This window comes from Eleginops maclovinus, chromosome 19 (assembly GCF_036324505.1).
Source record: "Eleginops maclovinus isolate JMC-PN-2008 ecotype Puerto Natales chromosome 19, JC_Emac_rtc_rv5, whole genome shotgun sequence".
Taxonomy (NCBI): domain Eukaryota; kingdom Metazoa; phylum Chordata; class Actinopteri; order Perciformes; family Eleginopidae; genus Eleginops; species Eleginops maclovinus.
This window is the reverse complement of record NC_086367.1, coordinates 12,602,150-12,623,681: the sequence shown is the minus strand read 5'-3', so window position 1 is coordinate 12,623,681 and position 21,532 is coordinate 12,602,150. Positions and strand designations below refer to the sequence as shown.

The following is a 21,532-nucleotide window of genomic DNA, read 5'->3' as shown; positions in this document are numbered from 1 at the left end:
GGAGCGCAGAGCTGGAAGTCCTGTGATTCTGATTAGATATCAGGTGGAGCTTTTAGTGCAGCAGCAGATCTGGGATACAGACCATTAAATTTAACCACTGCCTGCTCGGAGGCAAAGAAGACAATGACTCAGGATGTCACACTAGCATGCTATTTAATTCTGCGGGAATGGCTTTCGTAGAACACAAAATGGGGCGGCTAACCAAATCACATGAAACAGATGTCTGTCCCTGTTTGCTGACTTGACAAGATTAAACAAACCTGTAATAAGACTTTCCTGCAAACAAAGCAGCGGTATCTGCAGCAACGCTGTCATTACCTACATGATAATACCGCCGCAGACATAAAGCACACAGCACTATGGTAATGAATTCATTTACCCTCTGTGGCTGTGTGAAAAATTGATTCATTTTTCTGTCACTCTTCTGGTTCTTTATTGGAGCACAATGAGATTCCATCAAATAATAATGAAATAGCTCTGATGCTTTTCCTGCATTTATGATATGAAATTTGGCTTTTGTCTGAGTCTTCTCTTATTATCTGAATTTAAGCTTCTGTCAGAGATATGGTCGTAAAATGGATTCTACTCTTTGTTTTCTAGGGTCAGATCTCTAACTGATACACTTAAAATCAAAGAAACACAGAAAACAAGCACCTATTGGGGTATACTGAATAATTGTTGTACAATTAAAACTATTTTTCACTTCTAACTTTGCAATACATGTTCGCAGAGAGATAAGATGGCATTCCCATACTCTGCAACTATCCTGAAGACAAACTGCTCACTTAAAAAATTAACAAAAAACATTACATTGAAAAAACTTCCTGTTGTTAGATTTTAGATTACCTTGTTTAAAGAAGTGCATCAGATTCTTGTATCAGTATTCCCTTAAATGAACAGCCAACTTCCTGCGTCAAGCATCTGCTTATGAGGAACTCACAAAGACAGACGTCAGTCTGTCTGCCCTGTGTGATTTAGCCCTATCCCCCTTTAACTGTCAGTGAACTGCTGACAGAAAATGCAAATAGGCTCAGTGACACTTTCAACACATGCCCACCTGTCCAGAATATCAAAGTGACACATCCTCGGATAAATGATTACAGGGTTGAGCAAATCCCCCATTAGCATTACCTAAGATATACTACAAAAAACACACAGTTTTGGCCTTTTTATCAGAATATCTTGATAAGATCTGGAGTGACATGTCGCTTTGTTTTGAGTTTATTAGCACTGTCACACGGGTCATTGTACACTACACTGCAGCCTGCAGCATCTTCTGTCATCCATAAAAACAGATGTCGCTGTCCATCAAAAAAAACATGCCATGGATCCTCCTGACCCTCAGGTTAAACATAGATAGAGGCAGTTGTAATCACTCATGAGTCTTTTGCCAAACCGCCATGCAACCATTAATGACCTCAGATAATGACGTGTCATCACTCCATATGGTCGTCCCATTTATCAGGATGGGACTGCTTGTGGCTCCTCTTACTGAAGGCAGACTCACATACATGTTTTTTATAAAAGTGCAATTACATAAAATGTTTACTAAAGCATTGCTTTCACACTAGAGGGAAGAATGGTTGCAACGTGTGTGTGTGTCCCCTTGTGTGGCTGTCTCTTTACATCACAGCCATCCATCACTCCAGCCTTTCGCCACTTGGCCAGTTAATTACCTTTTCCTGTTCACTCACGCACATAAAGAAAACAAGCCCCTTTCAGACTGTTTGGACAGCTCTCTCTCTCTCTCTCTCTCTCTCTCCAGTCTGTTCGGAGGTCCAGCCTGGACTCACAAGTGGGAGAAACAGGGACTTTACCAATTGCCAGAAACTAGTCTCAAATGCTTCAATAAAAAACATATTTCAGGAATGTACAGAGAGAGAAGAGAACAGCATGAACCATTGTTCCAAAGTTTTCTCATTAGGGTAAAAAAAAAGCTCAGCTGCATCACTAGATAAACTTTTTTTCACTTAAAAGACTTCCCTGCCCATAGCTGCTGTGGAACACATCAGACAACTTGTGTTTATGTTATTGCATCAACAATTGTGCTTATTTAATTAACATGGCTGATTTTTGGCTCCGAGACGCTCTCAAGGTAGTTTTTCCCTTTTTCCCCAAATCGGGCCTGGCAGTGGAAACGAACCAAAATGAGTACATAATGAATAATGCAACAGGCGAGCTGGAGCGGCAGGAGCCAGGTGTTGCTGTAAAACGCAGGTGAAAGCAAGGGCACAAGGGTGGAAGAAGAGGTGGGGTGAGGGGATGGAGGTTGAAAACAAGGCAAGAGGGTTTTAAAATCAGTGGCACATTCTCAAAGCCCATGGGTTATAAGAATTAGAGATAAGATTTAGTTCACTCCTCTGATTCCCAAGTTTTACAATAGGATTCACGAGTAAAAAGCACATGACCACTTGCATTTGAAAGTTGAAACTGAGCACTTCAAGGTCAGAATCGCAATTTCCGCACTGCTGCATACATTTGCAAAGTCCTCATTAGTCTGCTGTGCAAAGTTGAAACAGTGGTTGGTATCCATCCACTGGAGCTTGTTGAGGGATCTATTTTTGTCTAAGAGCCCACTCTAAAAACACTCACTGCAGTATAGAGGATCCTGATACAATAGTTCCCTCCAACAGCCCATAGCACTACTTCACTTGTATTTCAAACCCCTTTTCAGTCTGTACGCACTGATGACAGCCACCTGCTCCTGCTCTGTCTGAACTGTCACACCGAGAAAGATGCATTGCCTGCAGTTTGTTCTACAGGAGGGCTTTTCGTTGAGATTGTGAAACGGAGCACTCCCAAGGTCCCTGCAGTTTATTTAGAGAGAAAAACAAACTGCTGCTAAAGCTTATGGCATCGAATCTGCATCGAAGAACTCCCTCAGCCTAAAGTGTGTGTGCGAATGGTAAATTATCACATAAAATGCAAAGGGAGTTACTCATGCTCAAACAGAAGTAATTGCATACGGTATCTTCTTCAATATCCTCCAGATCCAGTAATGGAAAAAAATTCAGTCCACGCATCAACACAACATGATAAGAATGAATCATTTTGAGATCAATGTTCACATACTTTTTTCAATCCAAGCAAAACAGAAAAAACTACATGAGCGCCCAATACGGTTATTACAATATTTCATCCTTGAGCAAAAAAATGCATAGCTTTACATCAAGTCATGCAAACAGAGCAGTATAAAAGTGATGACAAGGTGAAATGTTGAGTATCCTACGACAATGATTCTCTCCACTCTCCTCTAGGAATGGACGGTACAGTAATTATGCTGGCAATCTGCCATGTGGATAAATATTCAAGTTTTCAGTTGCTGCTGGAGTTTCCCTCCCACTCTCTCTCGGCATGTGGAGTGACTCTATAGATGCAGTCTGTGAGGAGAAGCCACATAATGAGGCACTGTAAGTGCTTATTGTTGAGCATGGCACATTTTTATTTGGCGGATATCTCAATTTTCACTTATCGGCCCATGTGCCAGCGAGGATATGTGAACAGCACAAAGCCATAGGGACTGTAGAACAAGCTAAAGGTTAGACCCCCATTCTGCCTCCTAAACTACGTTCATACAGAAAAGCACAAAACATCCTGAGCCAAGGTGAGCATCCCTTTCCCATCCCCTCCCAGTCTGCAGAGCATTATCTCAGAAAGTGACATGCTTTGTGTCTCACAAAGCCGTTGAGTGTCGGCAGAACAATGGAGCAGCAGAGTTGCGAGATGCAGAATCAGTCTGGTGCAACAGCCTAGTGTAGGTGAGTGAGAGAGAGGGGGGGAATACTAATTCATCATGAAAGATGTCATTACCATGCCAATGACTTCTCACAGAACACAATTATCACTAATAATAGAAAATTCAACATCAGCTCAGGGCTTTCAGCCAAGAAGGGCTGTACTGATGGAAAACTGTTGTCTGTTTATGAGAACTAGTCGTTGAGGGCTGGGGAGAGTCCTGTCAGAAAGAACACACTGAGATAAACACTAACCATTATCAGTTTTTTTTCCTTGTTAATTGAGATATGTCTAGACACATGCAATTGAATATCAGCGAGATAAGGAAGTCGGCTGAACTATCTTGGTGGAGAAAAGCGCACACTAATCCACTTACTGAGTGTAAGGATTTCCATTCACTGTCCTAGAAAAATGCTTGGCTTATCAAAATGTTTTCACATGCACATTTTGCCACTTTGTCTTTTAGGAACAATAGCATCCTGCGAATGGCCTCATGGCCCGCAATAAAAAGCAGCTGAAACCATTTCACCTTATATTGAAATGAACGGGGGAGGATTGGTTGGGATTAAAAAGATTCAGTTTTCAATTTCATTAATTCATGTGAAAGAATTATTATTAGAAAATGGAACCCATTCCTCATAAATTACTCATCTTAGTTTGGCATGTTAGCATGCTACAATTGCTAATGAATAGTACAAAACACAGCTGACGTGGCTAATGGGATTTTAGTTTTTTAGTTTTGCAGGTATTTGGTAATAAACCAAAGCATTGGAAACATTGAAATGTAGATGGAAAAGCAGGACAGGTTAAAAAGTATTGAAATATCTAAGTATCATGATACTTATGTGGCTAGATAATACTAGCATATGCAAAGCCAGCAGACACTTGAGAAAGGACCAATTTGTTAAAGGTTTGTAACTTATCCACCTGTTTAAACAAGCCTCTACATCAGTGGTTCTCAACTGATGGGTCGTGAACCAAAAGTGGGTCGCGGACCCATTTTGAGTGGGTCGCAGTTATGCAAGTGAAAAAAGAAAGAAAAATGATGGAAAAAAGTCAGACTTTTATTTTGAAGGCCATTTTTATTTTGAAAGCTTTTTAATGCTGCGCGTGAAGTAGCCGTTTGACTGGAAATGTCAGAGACCAGAAACAGTTTTGAAACTGCTCTCACGTAGTGATCCACGATTGGCTCCAAGTCTGTCTTTTTATTGCACACAAAAAGATACAGATATTTCTGCAAACTGTGGTTCAAAACTTTGGGTCGTGATTTATTGACAAAGGAAAAAGTGGGTCCTGAGGCTTGACCAGTTTAGAACCACTGCTCTACATGGCTAAGAGGTCGAAGAAATCTCTCTCTAATGAGAAACAAGCTAACTGAAGGAGTAATCCAACTAAACAAGAAAAAAGTTGCAAACCATTACTATTCTCACAAGGATGCAAAAATGGGCAGACGTTGCTGTTGCTGTCATTTCACATTGCGAAATGAAGATATATCCTTGGAGTTTTTGGCAGCTCTGTTAAGTTCTGTCTTGAATTGTGCTCTTCACATTGTTCAGGGGTTTTCTGTCTGCCTGCTTATATAAAATGTCACAACATTCATGGTGAGGGAGAAAAACGCAGTCCTGAGAGAGAATTGGAGGAATCGGCAGGTTCACCGCCAACATGTCAAACAAAGTGAAAGAGCAAAGCTTGAGATTTTTATTTTTGGCTCCAGGGTATGATAGTATTCATCTGAGTCTGTCTGTCCGCATAAACCCTGAGTGATGCGCTTTAACTGTACTTAAGAGCATGAGAAACACACAGTTAAGAGCAGTTAAATAACAATAGTCACTCAAGGAGGGAAGAGCAGCACCGTTTTCAGCAGATGGATGCAGATTAATTGCTCTTTTATATATTTATGAAGAATGGAAAGTAGCCAGATTAAGTTGGGGGTGCAACATATTTTACAAATGTCTCCAAACGTTTCATTTAGCTCATTTCAAGTTTGAAGAAGAGGGAAACAAGAACAAGCCGTTACATCATGTCAGACTGAATCTCATTATACATCTGTGCCTTTTCGAGCTGCAAACACACACACACACACACACACACACACACACACACACACACACACACACACACACACACACACACACACACACACACACACACACACACACACACACACACACACACACACACACACACACACACACACACACACACACACACACACACACACACACACACACACACACACACACACGTAAAGAGGGTCTGGGGATGCAGAAGCATGCCCGGTCCATGCTCAGGGTTTGATTGTGGGACTGAGGGGTCAAAGGGTAACTAATTGCGCGACTCACGGAGGTCAGCGTTGGTGTGGCCTTCTGCCAGAGCATTGGAACACCACCTGAAGGTCTGTCAAGAAAGACAAATGAACTCCGACCTCGCTGCTGATGACATTGACCCCAGTCAACAAGCACACGCCGAATCTTAATCTGGGTCACGGAGATCGGAGCAGACCACTGCTGCCAGTCTGTACGCTACGTGCTGAAGGAGCTATCTCCAATGTTTACCTGTCTGGTTTCATATCCAGTTACTCATCAAATTCACACAAAAAAAAACATCCTAAAAGGAGGTCAATCTTGGCCTCTGAAGCTGTGGTAGCAGCGCTTTGCTTCTTGTACATCGTAAATAAAAGATGTGGTCACTCAGGCCTAGATACAAATTGCTGGGGAAACAAAAAGCCTGCTTGATGCAATCTGGTTCATCTAACAATAGCATTCTTGCGCAAGCCGCTCTTTCTTTTTTAGAGAGACCATAAAGTGATAAGTTAGCTCTGCCTTTAAACTCTTGGAATTCCACACAAGAGCAACTCTCAGTTTTACACAGAGACTCCCTAGGCAGAGCAGGAGACGGTTATCATTTTTCATTAGTCAATAATTAGCTGACTCCGTAATCAGCTGTTTGTAGCGTGCCTGTCCGTGCCTTTTCATTTAGCCATGGCAGCGCAGACGCCAGGGCTTTTACCTGCCATGCCATCAGCATCAAGCCACTGCCTGAACCCCACTGATAGCTGACTCTACTGCCTGGAATGTACTCGCACATACGTCCCATAAATTAGATTTTACCAGGTCTACTGTGTGTGTGCCATCCTGTTGTAAAGACGTAACAAATATATGTGATGGATGGACATAATCGCATGACAGCTTCAGCCTGACGGAAAAGGTATTGTGATGGAGGTCCAGGGATCATCCAAAGAAAAGGAGTGTCTCGCTTTCATGATTAACAAAATGTCAAAAAGGATTTCCCTTCCTAAACAGAGATCACAATTGTGGTGTAAGGCTCCCAGCCAGATGGGACGTCTCCCTTTTTTTCTCCGCCTGCTGCTCATGGGCTGTTTTGGAGACCCAGACCCGTGTCAACAGCTGGGAAAAGTATCCCTAGCTTTGCTTTGTGAAAGTGATAAAAATAACAACATGAAGTATCCCGCTGCGGGTTACGCCCTGGACGGGTCTGTTTTTCCTGGCCAGAAGGGTCACTGTCGGGCAGATCTGGACCTCCAGCCAACACACATCAAGGCAGCACTTTCCTAGCCTCCATTTTCGCCCCAGTCTTTTCCTGTTTTGACAGGAAACAGGAGTTGATAACATAGTCGCACAAACAAGCAGAGATTGCCTCCGACCTGCTGCCTGGCCGTCCTTGTGTGGCTGTGGACGAATGTTCTCTTTAGAGAGCCAAACACACGAAAAAAAACACAATGACTGTCCTGTGCAAACATAGACAGCAAGCCACTGTGAGCCCGCAGGCATGCACATGGCCACACCTGACAAACACACGTCCCTTACACACCTGTTTCCATGCCAAGCTTGAATAACCTCTCCAGAACCTGGCACAGGCCAGCGCTTCCTCTCAGGCTCCCAGCAGCATGCCATCACAGCTTCACACAAAGGAACGCAATAAAATAGACCACCAAAGTCACGGACACAAGACTAAAAGAGGGAAGATAAAAGCTCCTATGGTCGCCACGGGGAACCAAACATACACTGCGGTGTGGGCAGGGGAGCAATGTCAATATCTAGCATAGAGAGGGAGGGGTGGGATGGGGAGCGACACTGACCAAAGGCGTTCTGGATGTGGATCGTCTCTTTTCCGAGGCTTTTTTTGGAATGTGAGCCTTTTATGTTGTCAGGAAGCACACCAGGGTGAGACACAACAAGTGTAGTGACGGGGCCATTAGAGGGGCTTTGTTGATGGCGAGAGAAGCTCAAAGGAATCGGACCCTTTGATTGCCCTCTCTGATCCCACAGTAGCCTTTGTTTATGAGCTAATTAAGCATTGTTCCAGCCTTGAGCCATCCATTCCCATAGCACCACCATGACTTTGAATGGCTACTGTAGGGCTTTTACAGCACCCTCTATAAATTAACAACTCGAGCAGGAATCACTCTCTGAACTGCCTTTTAGTATGGGAACCAGGCTCTGTTGAAAATGTACTATAGAGGTGTATGTAAGGGCATGAAAGAAGCCGTAAAACAGATAGCAGCCCACAGATCAGGTATAGTCTGACAGGTCAAATTCAGTTCAAATTTGGTCTGCAGCGACTGCTTCTGTGGGAGTTCAAGTGTGCCCTGGATTCACCCCTCCATTAGATGCTGCAGCCGAAAGAGCATCCCACTCACAAAGCAATGAAGACATAAATGCCCAGCGTGGGACGCAGGAAGGCAGAGAGGTCAGTGGATGGACAGGGTAGGGGGGAGGAGGAGGAAAGTAACGTGTGACAGTGGAGAACAGGAATGCTCACATGGAAGTTTTATTTCAAACAGTTATGTTTACCTGTGTTTAAGGTCAGGCAAAGAGAGGTCAGGAGCAGCACATGAAAGGAGAGAAAGGTAAAGTTGAAAATCATGACGTTTGCATTCACAACTAAGAAGTCGGGCCAAAGTTCAGCATTAATTTGTATAACTAACACCTCCCTTGGAACCTAACATATTGCTCGAACGTCAACCTCCACCTGACCCAACCTGTAAAATGCTGTGTGTAAACAAAACCACACATTTATTTTTAACCACATAATAGTTTAACGGCCTGCTAGTTGTCTGGACTTGCAGCGTACAATGACTAGTTTTGTAAATTTCGGCTCCTGATGAGCTGCTGCTCTTGAAGGACAGAAGGGGGAGGTGAGTTGGACACAGCAAAGGCTCATAGGACTGAACACAGCAGAAGCATCCAATCCCGGTCGAAAAATTAAAGCTATGCAGGAATCCACCAAAGCCAAAGACACAGGTGTGCTCCCTGTGAGCTTCCCTCCTTCTCACAGAGGGAGGGAAGCGCTTCCGCGTTGCACAGACACGTTCAAAGGCATTCCAGCAATGTTTTTGTTTGATGCATAAATTTAGAGCAGTAAACAACAGCTTCTGCTTTTTGTCTTGATTTAAACACTTCTGAGAGAAGCATCTAAAGCATAGCACATTAATGATGACACTTTCAGGGAATAGAACACCAGCAGCAAGTAGGAACAAAACACAAACTGAAAGCAGCTTCAAACATAAGTTAAATGGCACAGCAATATAACCACTTTCAGTTAGACCAAAGAGACAATCCTATGAATAAACATGTACACAAACTTGTACGCACACTCTGTCGCAGACTTGTTCTCACACTCAGCATGGGAATGAGGCAGCACTTAGCTGGGGGTCTGCACAGTGAGGCCAAACAGCGAATTTTCCCAGAACAGCGAGGATGGCAAGGCTTTTATGGGCAAGCACAACTGATACTGAGCAGCAAACACAGAGGATTGAGAGGCAGTTTGGGACTCGTAAACAGAGAGGTTTAAGTTTAAGTGCCAGACACACACGAAGGAGATAAACCAGCCCAGAGCTCTTCAGCGGGGAGAGTGACATCATAAAATAGAGCGACAGTAACAAGAGGGGAAGCATAAAGGACGGATCTATTAATGGGAGTCGGATCATGGAATAGAGGCAGGGGAAGGTTTACTCCACAACAAGAGTCCGCTGAGAGAGATGACAGACTCTAGACAGTATATCTCTGTGAATATTAATAACACAAATGCTTTGACCTCCAAAGTTAATCATTTATGATTGCACCAAAAAAGTTTGTAACGTGAACTGTGCTACTTTGACAAGTTTTTACATGTTTTGTACAGGAGTGCCTATTTCTCTCCAAACTGTTTATCTTGTTTAATCATAGGATGAGACAGCATTTCAAAAGAAAGTTGCCAAGTAGAAGTACCTAAGTATAGCAAATTAAGTTAAGTCTAGCAGTACAAAAGTGTCAAAAACCCACAGTGCAGCTCAGCCCTGCAGCAGGCTTTGAAAGCAAATGTACCCCAAAAGTGCAATAATGGCAGAAAAAGATCTCACCTGTCAGTCGCAGCCTCACAACACTGCTACAGTATCTGGATTTACTTCTTTCTGGTGAAAGCCATTATGAAAATCCATACAGCTGAGGTTGACCTTTTCTGTGTTGCACCACTTGAGAAACTCAGCGACACAGTTTTGTAGCAGATTAAATGCAACTTTGCTGCCATTTCGCAGAATGCAATGCTATGCTATTTTCTTTAAAATGTCAGCAGGCAAATTGCCAAGTCAAGTCATTCAATAATGAAATAAAAATGAAGACTGAAATGTTCCCCTTACACTTATTTTTGCTTTTGCTTCTTTCTTCTGACAGGTCTTTATTACATATAACCAAAAATAGTAATATTTAAGCTATTAACTTATTTATCTGTAGTATAGGTGGCAGGAGAAAGAGAGCTAAAGAGAGGTTATATTCTCATCATATTCCCCCTAAAGCTAAGTCCACCCAGTTCCTGAGTAATGGCACTGGCCAGTCACCTTCTCCATCACCTTCTCTATTAACCAGACCACCACCAGGCCTGTGTGTTTGAATGAGGATAAAAAACGGACTGTAATAATGCAATCATAAATTGGTAGCAGTTAAGTTGAGAAAGATGGATGACTTCTGCGGCAAAGTGGAAAGGATGGAAGGACTCTGAATGTACTTCATCTCTTTCTTTTTCCTCTGGTACTTACACGCACGTTCACACATCATCAATACACACTCACCCAAGCTCACAGAGCTGGACACTCAAGCATGAAATGAACATGAGCCGCGTGAACTTTGACTGGCATTTTCACACTGCGCCACGATTTATGGAGCACTATATACGTATCAGAATGAGCTCCTGATGATAAAAAATGGGCCAACACATAGGTGGGGAGGCCAGTAAGAAGGGTTAACACATCCCATCCACCAATCCCAACACAACCCATCACAATTCATCTACTAATACACAAACACAAATACACTAACACAGAGACGCATGCATACTGTCACCCGGACATTTATATAGAAATATGACATGAAAGCACGCTGGTGCACTCACACAGCAGCGGCACAGTTTACTACTTCTGTTCACTGAGAGGCTCCTCTACGAACCAACTGCTTGCATTAGCGAAACATCAATTTGGAAAGAATTTGCAAAAGTGTGGAAACCTTTATAGGAGTTTCTTGGGTTTTAAGGTGTAGAGGCATTTTGAAAATGCTGTGTGCCATCTTGTTTAAGATGGGAATTTCATATTTTTTAAGTTTCTTTGATGACTAGAACAACCATGACAATGTTTAATTTATTTATTTTGTAATGGTCTATTTTTATATGTCATATATATGAAAGATGCAGCAAAAGATTGTGTTTCAAGCAAATCAAGTTAATCATGAAATTAGTTCTAAAATAATTGCATTGTTTTGATTGTCGAGAAAAACCTCATGTCTACAAGTATACAATAATAGTTAAGAAATTTGGATTAACTACCTTCAAAGTGAACTTGTATTGAGCCCCTTTATAACTGAACTATAAATTAACTTACTAGGGTTACAAGCTTTTGAATTGTGCTTGCATTCAGCCACAAACGAGTGTTTCTCTCAGGAGTTGGTGGAGATCCAAAAGGATTGTGAATACCCGACTTATGTCTGGCAGGCGGCCAAGACTCAAACCAATGCTAATGTTCCTCCATGTCTGCTTGATGTGTAAATTATCAACTATTTGCAAGCATATTCATCATCAGCTTTGTGCTGTGATAATAAAAAATGAATTCTTCTGTATATAAATAGTGCAAAAATAATGAATTTGGCAAATCTGCTTCTTTAGAGTCAACGTAAAATTGTATGCGCCTCCGTCTGAGGGTAAATATTGCCAAAGAGGTCTTATTCAGAGCTAGCAGGTGAGAAGTAGCAGAAGCCCCATTGACATCTGCCATTGAAAAAAGCAAACAAGGCAATGTCGAGTCAGACTAAGGCACCATACTCTCCTGATCCGCTGTTTGCTTGGAGCAAGGAGCCACGCCCAAACAGTCCGGAGATTGCTGTCTGCATATCCATCTTGGCAGGGGCACAGAGCGCTGGCATTCTCTTTCAGCACTTTGCTATAAGCCAGGCAATTTGTCTGCTACCACAAGGCCTGCTGTCAATTGAGCACGTTTTATGGAGCCAGCAAGAGATTACCTCCAACTCAGTGCTCCTCAGTGTCTGTGTACCGTCTTGAAAATTTATCTCAACAACTATGTTTTTCCAATAGTGAGAATCAGACTGGATAATAGACTGCAGTCTGCCTGGATCATGCACGTCTCACTTCACCATGAAATACTGGAAGGAGCTGGGAAGTAAGAGCCCCGAGATTGCATTAAACAAACATACATGCACACACACTCAGAATCACACACAGGCGGCTCGCCCTAAATTAACAAGTCAAAATGATTAATTCACTGTGGTTACACTTCTTGTTGCATTTGTGTTCCTCGCTCGTTGACATTTCTGCCTTTGTCGCTCTGTTCTCATGCTCTGTAGACCAGTGCTGTGCTGTAACACATCGCCCTGTCAGCCTAGACAGCAGATCTATTGTTTCATTTCAGTCTGGCTCATTGTAACACATGATCCTTCACCAAACAGCAGCAAACCCATTCAGACAATCGCTATTATGCATGGCAATAATTCTTCAAATCCAGTAACAATTGGAAAACAACTAAAGAATATAGGTGTTCTCACAATATCAGCTTTACCTGATGCTTCAATTCAAGAACATTTTGTGAAAAGATCGCAAAAAAACAGGTCTCAGATTTGATTGCCCATCTGAGTCATGTCTTAATTTAATTTCTTAGTAAATATTAGTTAAATATTAAGCTACAGTCAGGTGACAGTTAGCTTAGCTTAGTAAAAAGACGACAGCAGGGAGAAACAGCTAGCCTGGCTCTGTAAACGTTATACTTCAGCTTATGAACAGATGAAATAAATGAGAGGGTATGTGTTCATTTATGAGCTTGAATGGAGCTGGTAAGCAACTTTTAAAAGAACAAGGCTAGCTATTTCCCCGGCTTCCAGTCATTAAATTATGCCCAGAACTACCCAGCTAACTAGCTATTCTTCAGATTGTAGCTATGTGTTTTACTTGCCTATAATGCCAAGAAAACAAGATTTAATGTCTAAATAAAGAGATTCTTAATCCCCATTTACAATTTTTTAAAACCTTTATATTTCAGTATAATTTCTTTGTTAAGAAACAATTCTTTCTAAATGGATCAGGCCACTTCAGGTCAACATTTAGGGTTTAAGAAAAGCTAAGAAGCTCTGCCAAGCGTGAAGCTTCTGGTGGCTTATTGCTTTCTCATCAGCTCATTATAAGGTTATGGTGCGGCTGGTCTTCCCAGTAACACACTTTGATTGAACATCTTTACTGAATAGCTGTTAAGGATAATAGGTTGTCTTAACATGTTGGGCTTTAGTGAATGAGAGAGGCACTGCACCAATAACTGAAGGCAGCAGAGTGAATTCCCAGGTTTAAGCAGCCCTAAATAGCTCTTCTCACCTTGACAGGTAACTGAGGGAACATCTGGACTACTCTCTTTAGACATTACAGTGGCATGCCGCCGCACCAGAAAAGACCAGATGGCCAGAAAAGGACACATTCAGGTAAACTCTGTGCATCTGTGTGTGTGTCTGAGTTTGAGGCTGGGTTCACCTGTGTGCATGTGCCTTTTTTGTGTGTGTTTTTGGGCATCTGCTGAGGAGCCTCAGTCAGCTCCTGTTTCATCTTGCCTGCCATGGATCTGCTCCTTTGAGCAGCCAGCAGCGGAGTGCAGACATAAGGAATTGCAGTCATTTCAGGTGGAGAATTCCTTAATACTCCTCCACTCAGACAGATTCTCTCACTGTCGTCCTGATGAAAGGCAATGAGCTTCAGCCTTACTGCAGCTCAGTTTCTTTCCATCCAGACCCATCAACCCTTGCATCTGCGCACCCTGAACCAATTTCCTGCTCTCGGCCTCACAGCAATTTAGCCTTGCAATTGCGATAAGGGGTCAATTCACTTTCAGCCCACCAAATTAAAGATGTAAAATGAAACTGCAGCAGCCATAGTGAAGATGTGACCCTCATTCCAGGGCTGCCTGAAGGCTAGGATAAAAAAAAAAAAAGGTTTCTGGCCAGTGAATGTCAGCTACCTTGAAAACCAGGACCAGCTGTGAAAATCTGGAGGCAAGAAAAGTGAGTGAGAAAATCATAACCCACATTTAAAGTACTGTGGCTGTATTGCGCCATAGTAAAGAGAGGAGATAAAGTCCTTTTCTTCAACGTAAATTCCTGCAGTATTTGAACCAAAAAGTGAACAAACTGAGTCCTTTGTTCTACTTCACTGTGTCCATTGTACCATAACAATGTAGAGTAACACAGCTTGGTATTGTGCTTAATAGAACTTGTAATATGAAAGCTTAGAATCAACTACCGAAATGATAGTTGTTTAATGCTTTACTTTGAGAAACACATCCACATGTTTCTCCAAAAGTCTTTTTATATTTATAATTTAAATGTTAAAATGCAGTCTGGCAACCTTTTGATTCAAAGTAATGAAAGAATAAGTTAGTTAGACTATTAAATGGGCCAGTGCTTCAGTTTTCTTTTGGTTTTTTTGTTTGTTATTTTAAAGATTTTGTTTTGGGCAACCAGTGCCTTTAATATAGTGACAGATGAGAAATGGGGAGACAGTGGGGATGACGAGCGGCAAAGGGTCTCAGGCTGGATTCGAACCTGGGATCACCGCATGGAGATCAAACCCCAGTATATGCCCGCCAGCTCTACCCACTGCTATACGACGGCCAAGTGCTTCACAGTTTTGAATAATTGATGCTACACACATATTTACCCAGTTCTTACAGAAAGCATATACAGTTATGATCTACCTATAGCCCTAACGCTAGTGTATAAAAACAAGTCTTCATGTGATAAATGTGCATGCAATGTATTAAAGAGTCAATAAACAAAACTGTGGGATTTGAGTTAAAGTGGCAGTGAACAGCTGCCGCTGAGGCTCAGAGATATAGTACAGAATGGTAGCAGAATGACTTATGTCTTTGGTCTCTGCACCACTTGACACCAGATTATTACGCTGCGGTTTAATACAGCCACATGCCATAAAGCAGAAGTCACACTGCATGCAGGGACGGAGCGTGGAGAAGGTTCAGCCCAGAGTCTACTCTATTTTCTCGCTCTCGTCTCTCATCTCCTCCCAGGCTCTCTGGCGGGCATGCACTGCTGAGCAGCACAGAGGCACACAACACACACATCACAGAGAGCCCCCAGGGGCTCAGGTGCTTAAAGGTGAATAGAATAATATGGTCATGCTCTGTTTTAACTCTCCGTTAGCTCAAGTTTCACAACCGGAGGGGTTTTTCACACAGTCTTTTTTCTAGCCTTCCATCCATCCGTCTGCCAGTCACTCTGTCCTGTCATCTGCCCTCCTGCAGCGAACCTGGCAGTGTACACCTGTTCCAGCCCAGGTCAGCCCCCTGAAACCCTAACCCACCATAAAAGACTGGGAGAACTGACAGAAAGGTCAGAGGTCAGTCAACAAAGGAGACACTCTCCCACCCCCTGACCGCCTGAGAAACAGTAGCCAGGTAGATAGATCTGCAGCCGTTCACCAGCATCTATTTCTCTCTCCCGCACTCATCTATGCACCATGACATCAACAAAGCAATGTTTCGGCAGTTTCCTCAGGCCAGGGCAACCAATCACTCTCTCCCACTTATTTTTTGACAGCAGCTATACAAATCCACAATTGGGAAAGTTGGAAAAGAATACATTAGAAAAAGCTGAGTGAAATGTTCATTTCACAGGGAGTCAAATAAACTCCGCTCGTACACTGTCCCCGACTTTCTGGCCGGGAAACCATAATCTTTTCCCAATGTGGATAATTAATTGTTATTTCTTCAGTGCTTCAGGAAAAAATTATGTGTTACATTAACATAAATTCACTTATAACTCTGCACATAAAGTGAATCAAGGGTCAAGCAAGGAACAAAGCAGAAACAAATCAAACATGAATCCAAATGAGTCGTTTGCAAGAATTACTTGTCTAATAATTTATGAATTCGAACATGAAAAAAAACTGGCCTCATGGTACAAATTAATTCCTGCAGCCAAATTTATAGTCACACTCATACACACCATCCATAATAGGTGCACATTGTGCATACATCAGCATTTGTGATTAGCAGGCGGTTTGTTCATTCTCTCTCACCAAGATGTAACTTCATTAAACCTTCAACTCCATAGTGACCTGCACCTAAATGCAGTTTCTTTATATCCAGAGGGCAGAGGTCATCAGAAAGGTAAGGCCTGGCTGCAACTGACCTCAACCTCGGAAGGCTCAACTTAATCCAAATGTTAAACCATCACAGCCTGCAGGACGTTTTCTGTTAATCAGTCAGTGTACAAGTGGAGCTCACAAGGTCCAGGACTGCTTGGATATTCATGGGCCTCAGTATTTATGAGCAGTTGACTTTATCACTGACCTGCAGTTCATGCAACATACCAATCCCAAATGTGTGGGCTCATCTCTATCTTAGAAATGATAAGAAAATTTCATATTTTTGCATATTCTAACCTTTTGTCTTATCAGTAAAGTAACTTTCATTTTTTGAGCAACAGTAAACACATATTCTTGGATAAAATATAAAAATATGACTTTTTGGTGAATGTGCTTATCATTTTCCTTGCAGAGTGTTGGATGAGGCAATCGACACTACTCTACAGTTTATAAATATGGATCTACGGCCATCAGTTGGTTAGCGTAGCTTAGCAAAGGAATTTGAACAGTCAAAGTAGCAGTGTTTATCAGGAAGTGACTCCGCCTGGCAGAAAAATAGATAAATGCAATCTTGTAACTTATCTTCTCTTCTTTCTTTTCTTTCTAGGTTTTAATCCTGTAATACAAATATTTGCTAATTGCAGAGTTTTTGAGCTCCTAGTAGGTATACTACGTTGCTTTGGACAGAGCTACGCTACTCAATCTGTTTCCCCCTCCCCAAACATCCTGTTTTTATGCTAATCCTAGCTAATAAACTACTGGCCCCAGCTACATATTGAGCATACAGACATTAATCTTTGTGAAAAATCTTAGCGCATTTCCAAAAATAGTTTTATTTGTAAAACTTGTTCTTCAAGTTTGCTGTGAACCTTAGCAATGATCCACCTCATGGCATTTTTCATCAACATAATCCAGTCTTTTTGACTCCTATTCTCCCTGAATGTCATCTCTCCCATGGATCAGCGAATACAATTATGGTTAGCCTTTTCAGAAAACAGATATCAAGTAACAGAGTTTATGTCTAAACTGTGAGTGAGGGGCTTGAGCTGCTACAGCCCCGCCATAGGCGAGGAATTATAGTCCTTACAGGTCACACTGACTAAAGACTGCTGGCTCTTTACAAACGTAATCGACTTAATGAGAAGGTTGATGGCACAGGCAAAAGAAACTCTACTCTGTTTCAGTCATCATAACAAAACCAAAATATATCTCCGAGTGTCAGAACAGAAACAGAGAACAGTAAGCATTTATAGCAGAGTTTGGATCTAATCCAGATCCTCTACTTAGAGTGAGAAGCTAACTGCTTTCTTTGAAGTTAAGGTTGAATGAGGTCTTTCTTTTTAATCATACCTCACCTACCCACTGTGTCAAGCCACAACACAGCGCACAGTTATTGAATTCAGACTGTCTGCTATTTCCTACTGACGTCATTTATACAGTAACTGTACGTTTTTGATTATGCAAATTAAGGGGTTGAATTCCCTTGATTAGAACCAGTTTGGAGGTTATCAGTGTCTGCTCTTTCTGGCTGTCTTGCTAGCAAGGGCATTTTTATTCCCTTTTTCTTTTTTAATCATTTGCTCTCTGAAGAACACAAATGTGCTATGACAGTTGAAACCTAAGGGTGGTTCCTCATAAACATAATTTCAGCTAAGTTAAATTAAGATGGAGGCCTGTGACACAATGTCCTAACATATTTGTAATTAGAATATCATTGTGAAATTATGTGGTTGCATGTGCGTTTTAAAAAGTTGACAAACCGAAGACTGTGTTTACAGATGATGTTGAAACGAAGCAGGGGTCGGAGAGGCAGGAAGAATGAAATGCATTTCATTGCTGCCATTGGATATGGATGCCAAGCAGTTTTCTTCGCTAAACCTTCTGCAGTGTTGCTAGGGTTCAACCATACACCTTGGGGTTACAGTGTGGAGAGAAAAGGCCTTTACTTCCCTACATTTTCCCACATGCAGGACATGGTGTAAGCACGTTCCTCTATACACAAACAGGAAAACACAAAAGCAGTGAATAGTGCACTTTCCCCTCTAGTAGTTTTCATGTAGAAAATCACATTCACTCTACCCAAACACTCGCTACTACTACTGTATTCAAACAATAAGTCTGCAGCGGGGAAAGGGGGAGAGGGATGTCTGGGGACCGAGCCGACTTCCTCTTCACAAAAACGGGACAGCAGGCGGATTGGGAGGGAGGGGAAGTGCGACCTCGGGTAAACAGTCTCTACTCTCGTTTTTCCCATGAGTGCCGCAGACACAACACTGGGCGAACCTCTGCAGGTATCGTGATCCCAGACACACCAACGGGCCACCTGAGTCGCCCTGCTGACCTTTTTGCCTCTGCGGAGGAAGCAATTTGGAAGCGATCATCCGTAACAGCGTCCATCCTATGAGGCCCAACAGGTGGGCAGCCCAAACTCACAAAGACAATGGGTTTATTATCCTTCTATACCATAACCCTGGTTCAATAAAAGCACCCTGCCATCACCGTTTGTCATCCCAGAATTAAGGCCCAATTTAGCCATCAACAAGTGCAAAAATAGGGGGGAAAGGGGGCTGCTCCCATCTCTTTCTACAACACAGAGCACCTGGTAAAGGCCACAAAGTACTGCTTGAGGGTTCCACACTAAAAGGGGGAGGTCAGTTCCCATGGCAGATAATGGCAGTTAATGTGTTTACAGGGTGGACTTACCTGATACCTGAACATGGATCTGATACGCTCACTACAAAGATTAGACCACACATGCAGATGTCTCAATCAGAGGGCCCAGGTGCTTCAGAAATGCCCCTTGTTCCTTGTCTACCTGTCCCCGTAGGAACATTGGGTGCTGTGGGATTCGGGGTGAACCTTGAAGGGATGTAATCTAATCCGACTTTGGGTCTCTCTCTCTAAAACTGGACAACAGAGGAGAACCAGCCCGAGGGCAAACTTGGCCCGCCACAACAAAAGTAGTCTCAGGGCCTATATTTAACAGCGGTGGGAATTGTGGGAGCAGCCATACAGGAACACTTTCAATGCACAGCGAAGGTCGACTGGGACTTAACTTCCTCCTTATTCTCCAACGTGAGCAGGTCACTCATTTCAACTCCCCCACACCCAGCAGCAAAATAAAGAGATAAGCATTGTTTAGCCAAACAATGGACTACTTTCAAAGTCTCAAAAGCCTCCATTTTCACATCCATGGCTAGTATTTGAAGTCAAGCATGCAATAAAAAACTTTACAAGTGGATGGTGAGCGCTTTCTTGGTATAATTATAAACCATAGAGAGGATCAAATTTCATTGTTCATAGATAACAGCATTAAGAACAGGTGCAGGTGGGTAAGAAAGGCCAAAAGACATGCAACAGAATTTTAAAGCAGTAGGAATACTGGGTTCCATAGCATTGCTTTGTGCAAAACAATAGGTGAAAGTATGCAAATGTAATATGTTGGATTGTTTTGTTTACATAATCTGACTTTCTGAGCTCAGGATATTAGTATTTAAAACTTTGAGGTGTGAATAATTGCAAAATAAAGTTAAAATGTAATAAGGATATTCCCAATAGGAAATGAAAAAGTTATAAAACCAACCTTAAGTGAATTTTGGTCTGCCAGGGCTAGAGCTTGCTTCTTCAGCTCTGTGACTTTCTGTTGACATTGCTGGCAAAAGCCTCCCTTCTCCTCCGACTCAGAGATGGAAACCGACCCGGCGCCTTCGGGGGGAGGCCGTCTGCTGCACCGCGCGTCCTCCGCTGAGTGAAGCCTTTTCCTGGGGGTTACCGGAGATTCTCCACCCGGACATCCCTCCACCTTCAGCAGAAGAAAAGTCTGGTTAACATCAAATGTAGTAATATCAACAGGTTTCCCCTCCTGTACGACGAAGTGTGAGAATGAAACTGTTCGTTTGTACCTTGACGACCCGTTGGAAAACAGAGCACCTGTCCAATGCACACCAATGAGATGCAAGATGTGCTTTTGTTTTGTTAAGTGCAAACAATAACACAATTACAAATCCTACTCAAACACCTAAATATTGCGCAGTGACACACTTACAGTTAACATGTGGTTGTTAGGGTCCCTTCCATCAGAAGCTGAATTGCCCCCAAATGAGCTCATGCTCCCAGGTCTAGGTAACACCCTCAGGATAACGTCTTCGCGAGACTCACAGGTTTATCGCGAAGAAACGCTGGGCAGAGCCATAGGCGAGACTGAAGAGCTGACTGGGGGTTACCAGTCATCTGTCTGATTGTACTGGACCAGTACCTACTTATCGAAAGCAACTGGTGAGTATGTACCAGTAGTTAACAGCGGAGAATCTTTTGGGACAGGAGGGCACTCAGCGGTGCGCAGGAGGCGGTGTTACTCTAAGAATGGGAGGGCTAAAGAAAACTTTTCCTGCGTAGGGTGTGGGGGGGAATAAATGACGCATATTAAGCCACTCTGAATTGTCTTGTGGTGAAAAGTGATATTTTGGTCTAATAATTTAAACCCCATAAAATATTTCCAGTTGCTTTAGGGCTATGGAGATCGTCTGATTCCACTGTCTGACAGTCACATGCTCTTGTATCAGCTCTCCATTGAGAAGGGAAATATTTAACCCCCTGACCCTATATTTTTATGGCTTCATCATCCTTTGATATTGAAACATTGTATATTCCTTACTCTTTATTCCATAAACGTTAACCTTAAATGTACTGACATTGTTAGGTATCTTTTAAAACGTTGTGATTTCCATTTAGATTTTGAAGTATAATTTATGTGGATTTCAAAAAGGTTGTCTGCACAACAGGAGTTTATACTGGGGCCCAGGAGAAAACAAGTACCACTATTAGAAAATTCCATGACATTTTCTGAAAAGTATAGCCTACCCTTCGATAAGCTCATACGACTAACATCATTTTCCTTTTGTCCACAGTATTGGCTGAATTCCATATTAAGTCAGTTTACCAAAGTTAAATAAGGATAAATTGAGTTGAGGGTGCTTTACTCCTAATCCTACTAATTCGTCCATTAGTCTATAGATCACTTTCTCATTAGGTTTTCTGTTTAAGCAGTGGCCGATCAGTTTCAGGGCACATCAGCAACTGTTGCCTCCCTTCAGGCGCAGGACTGCCAATGTGTGCTGTTGGTGTCTGGCGCCATCCTCTGGCAAAAACACAGAACAGCATG

At 42.4% G+C, this 21,532-nt stretch overlaps 1 protein-coding gene across 1 annotated transcript in view; it reads right to left on the bottom strand.

The window, feature by feature from the left end:
• kif26ab (kinesin family member 26Ab) overlaps positions 1-20,699 on the bottom strand; it is a 66,009-nt gene extending 45,310 nt beyond the window's left edge. Inside the window, exons 1-2 of the mRNA XM_063909252.1 lie at positions 20,417-20,699; positions 19,955-20,173 (exon numbers count right to left, since the gene is read on the bottom strand). Coding sequence (XP_063765322.1) covers positions 19,955-20,173; positions 20,417-20,479 — 282 coding nt within the window. The 5' untranslated portion in view covers positions 20,480-20,699. The remainder of the gene's footprint in view (positions 1-19,954; positions 20,174-20,416) is intronic.
• Between the last annotated feature and the right edge of the window lie 833 nt (positions 20,700-21,532).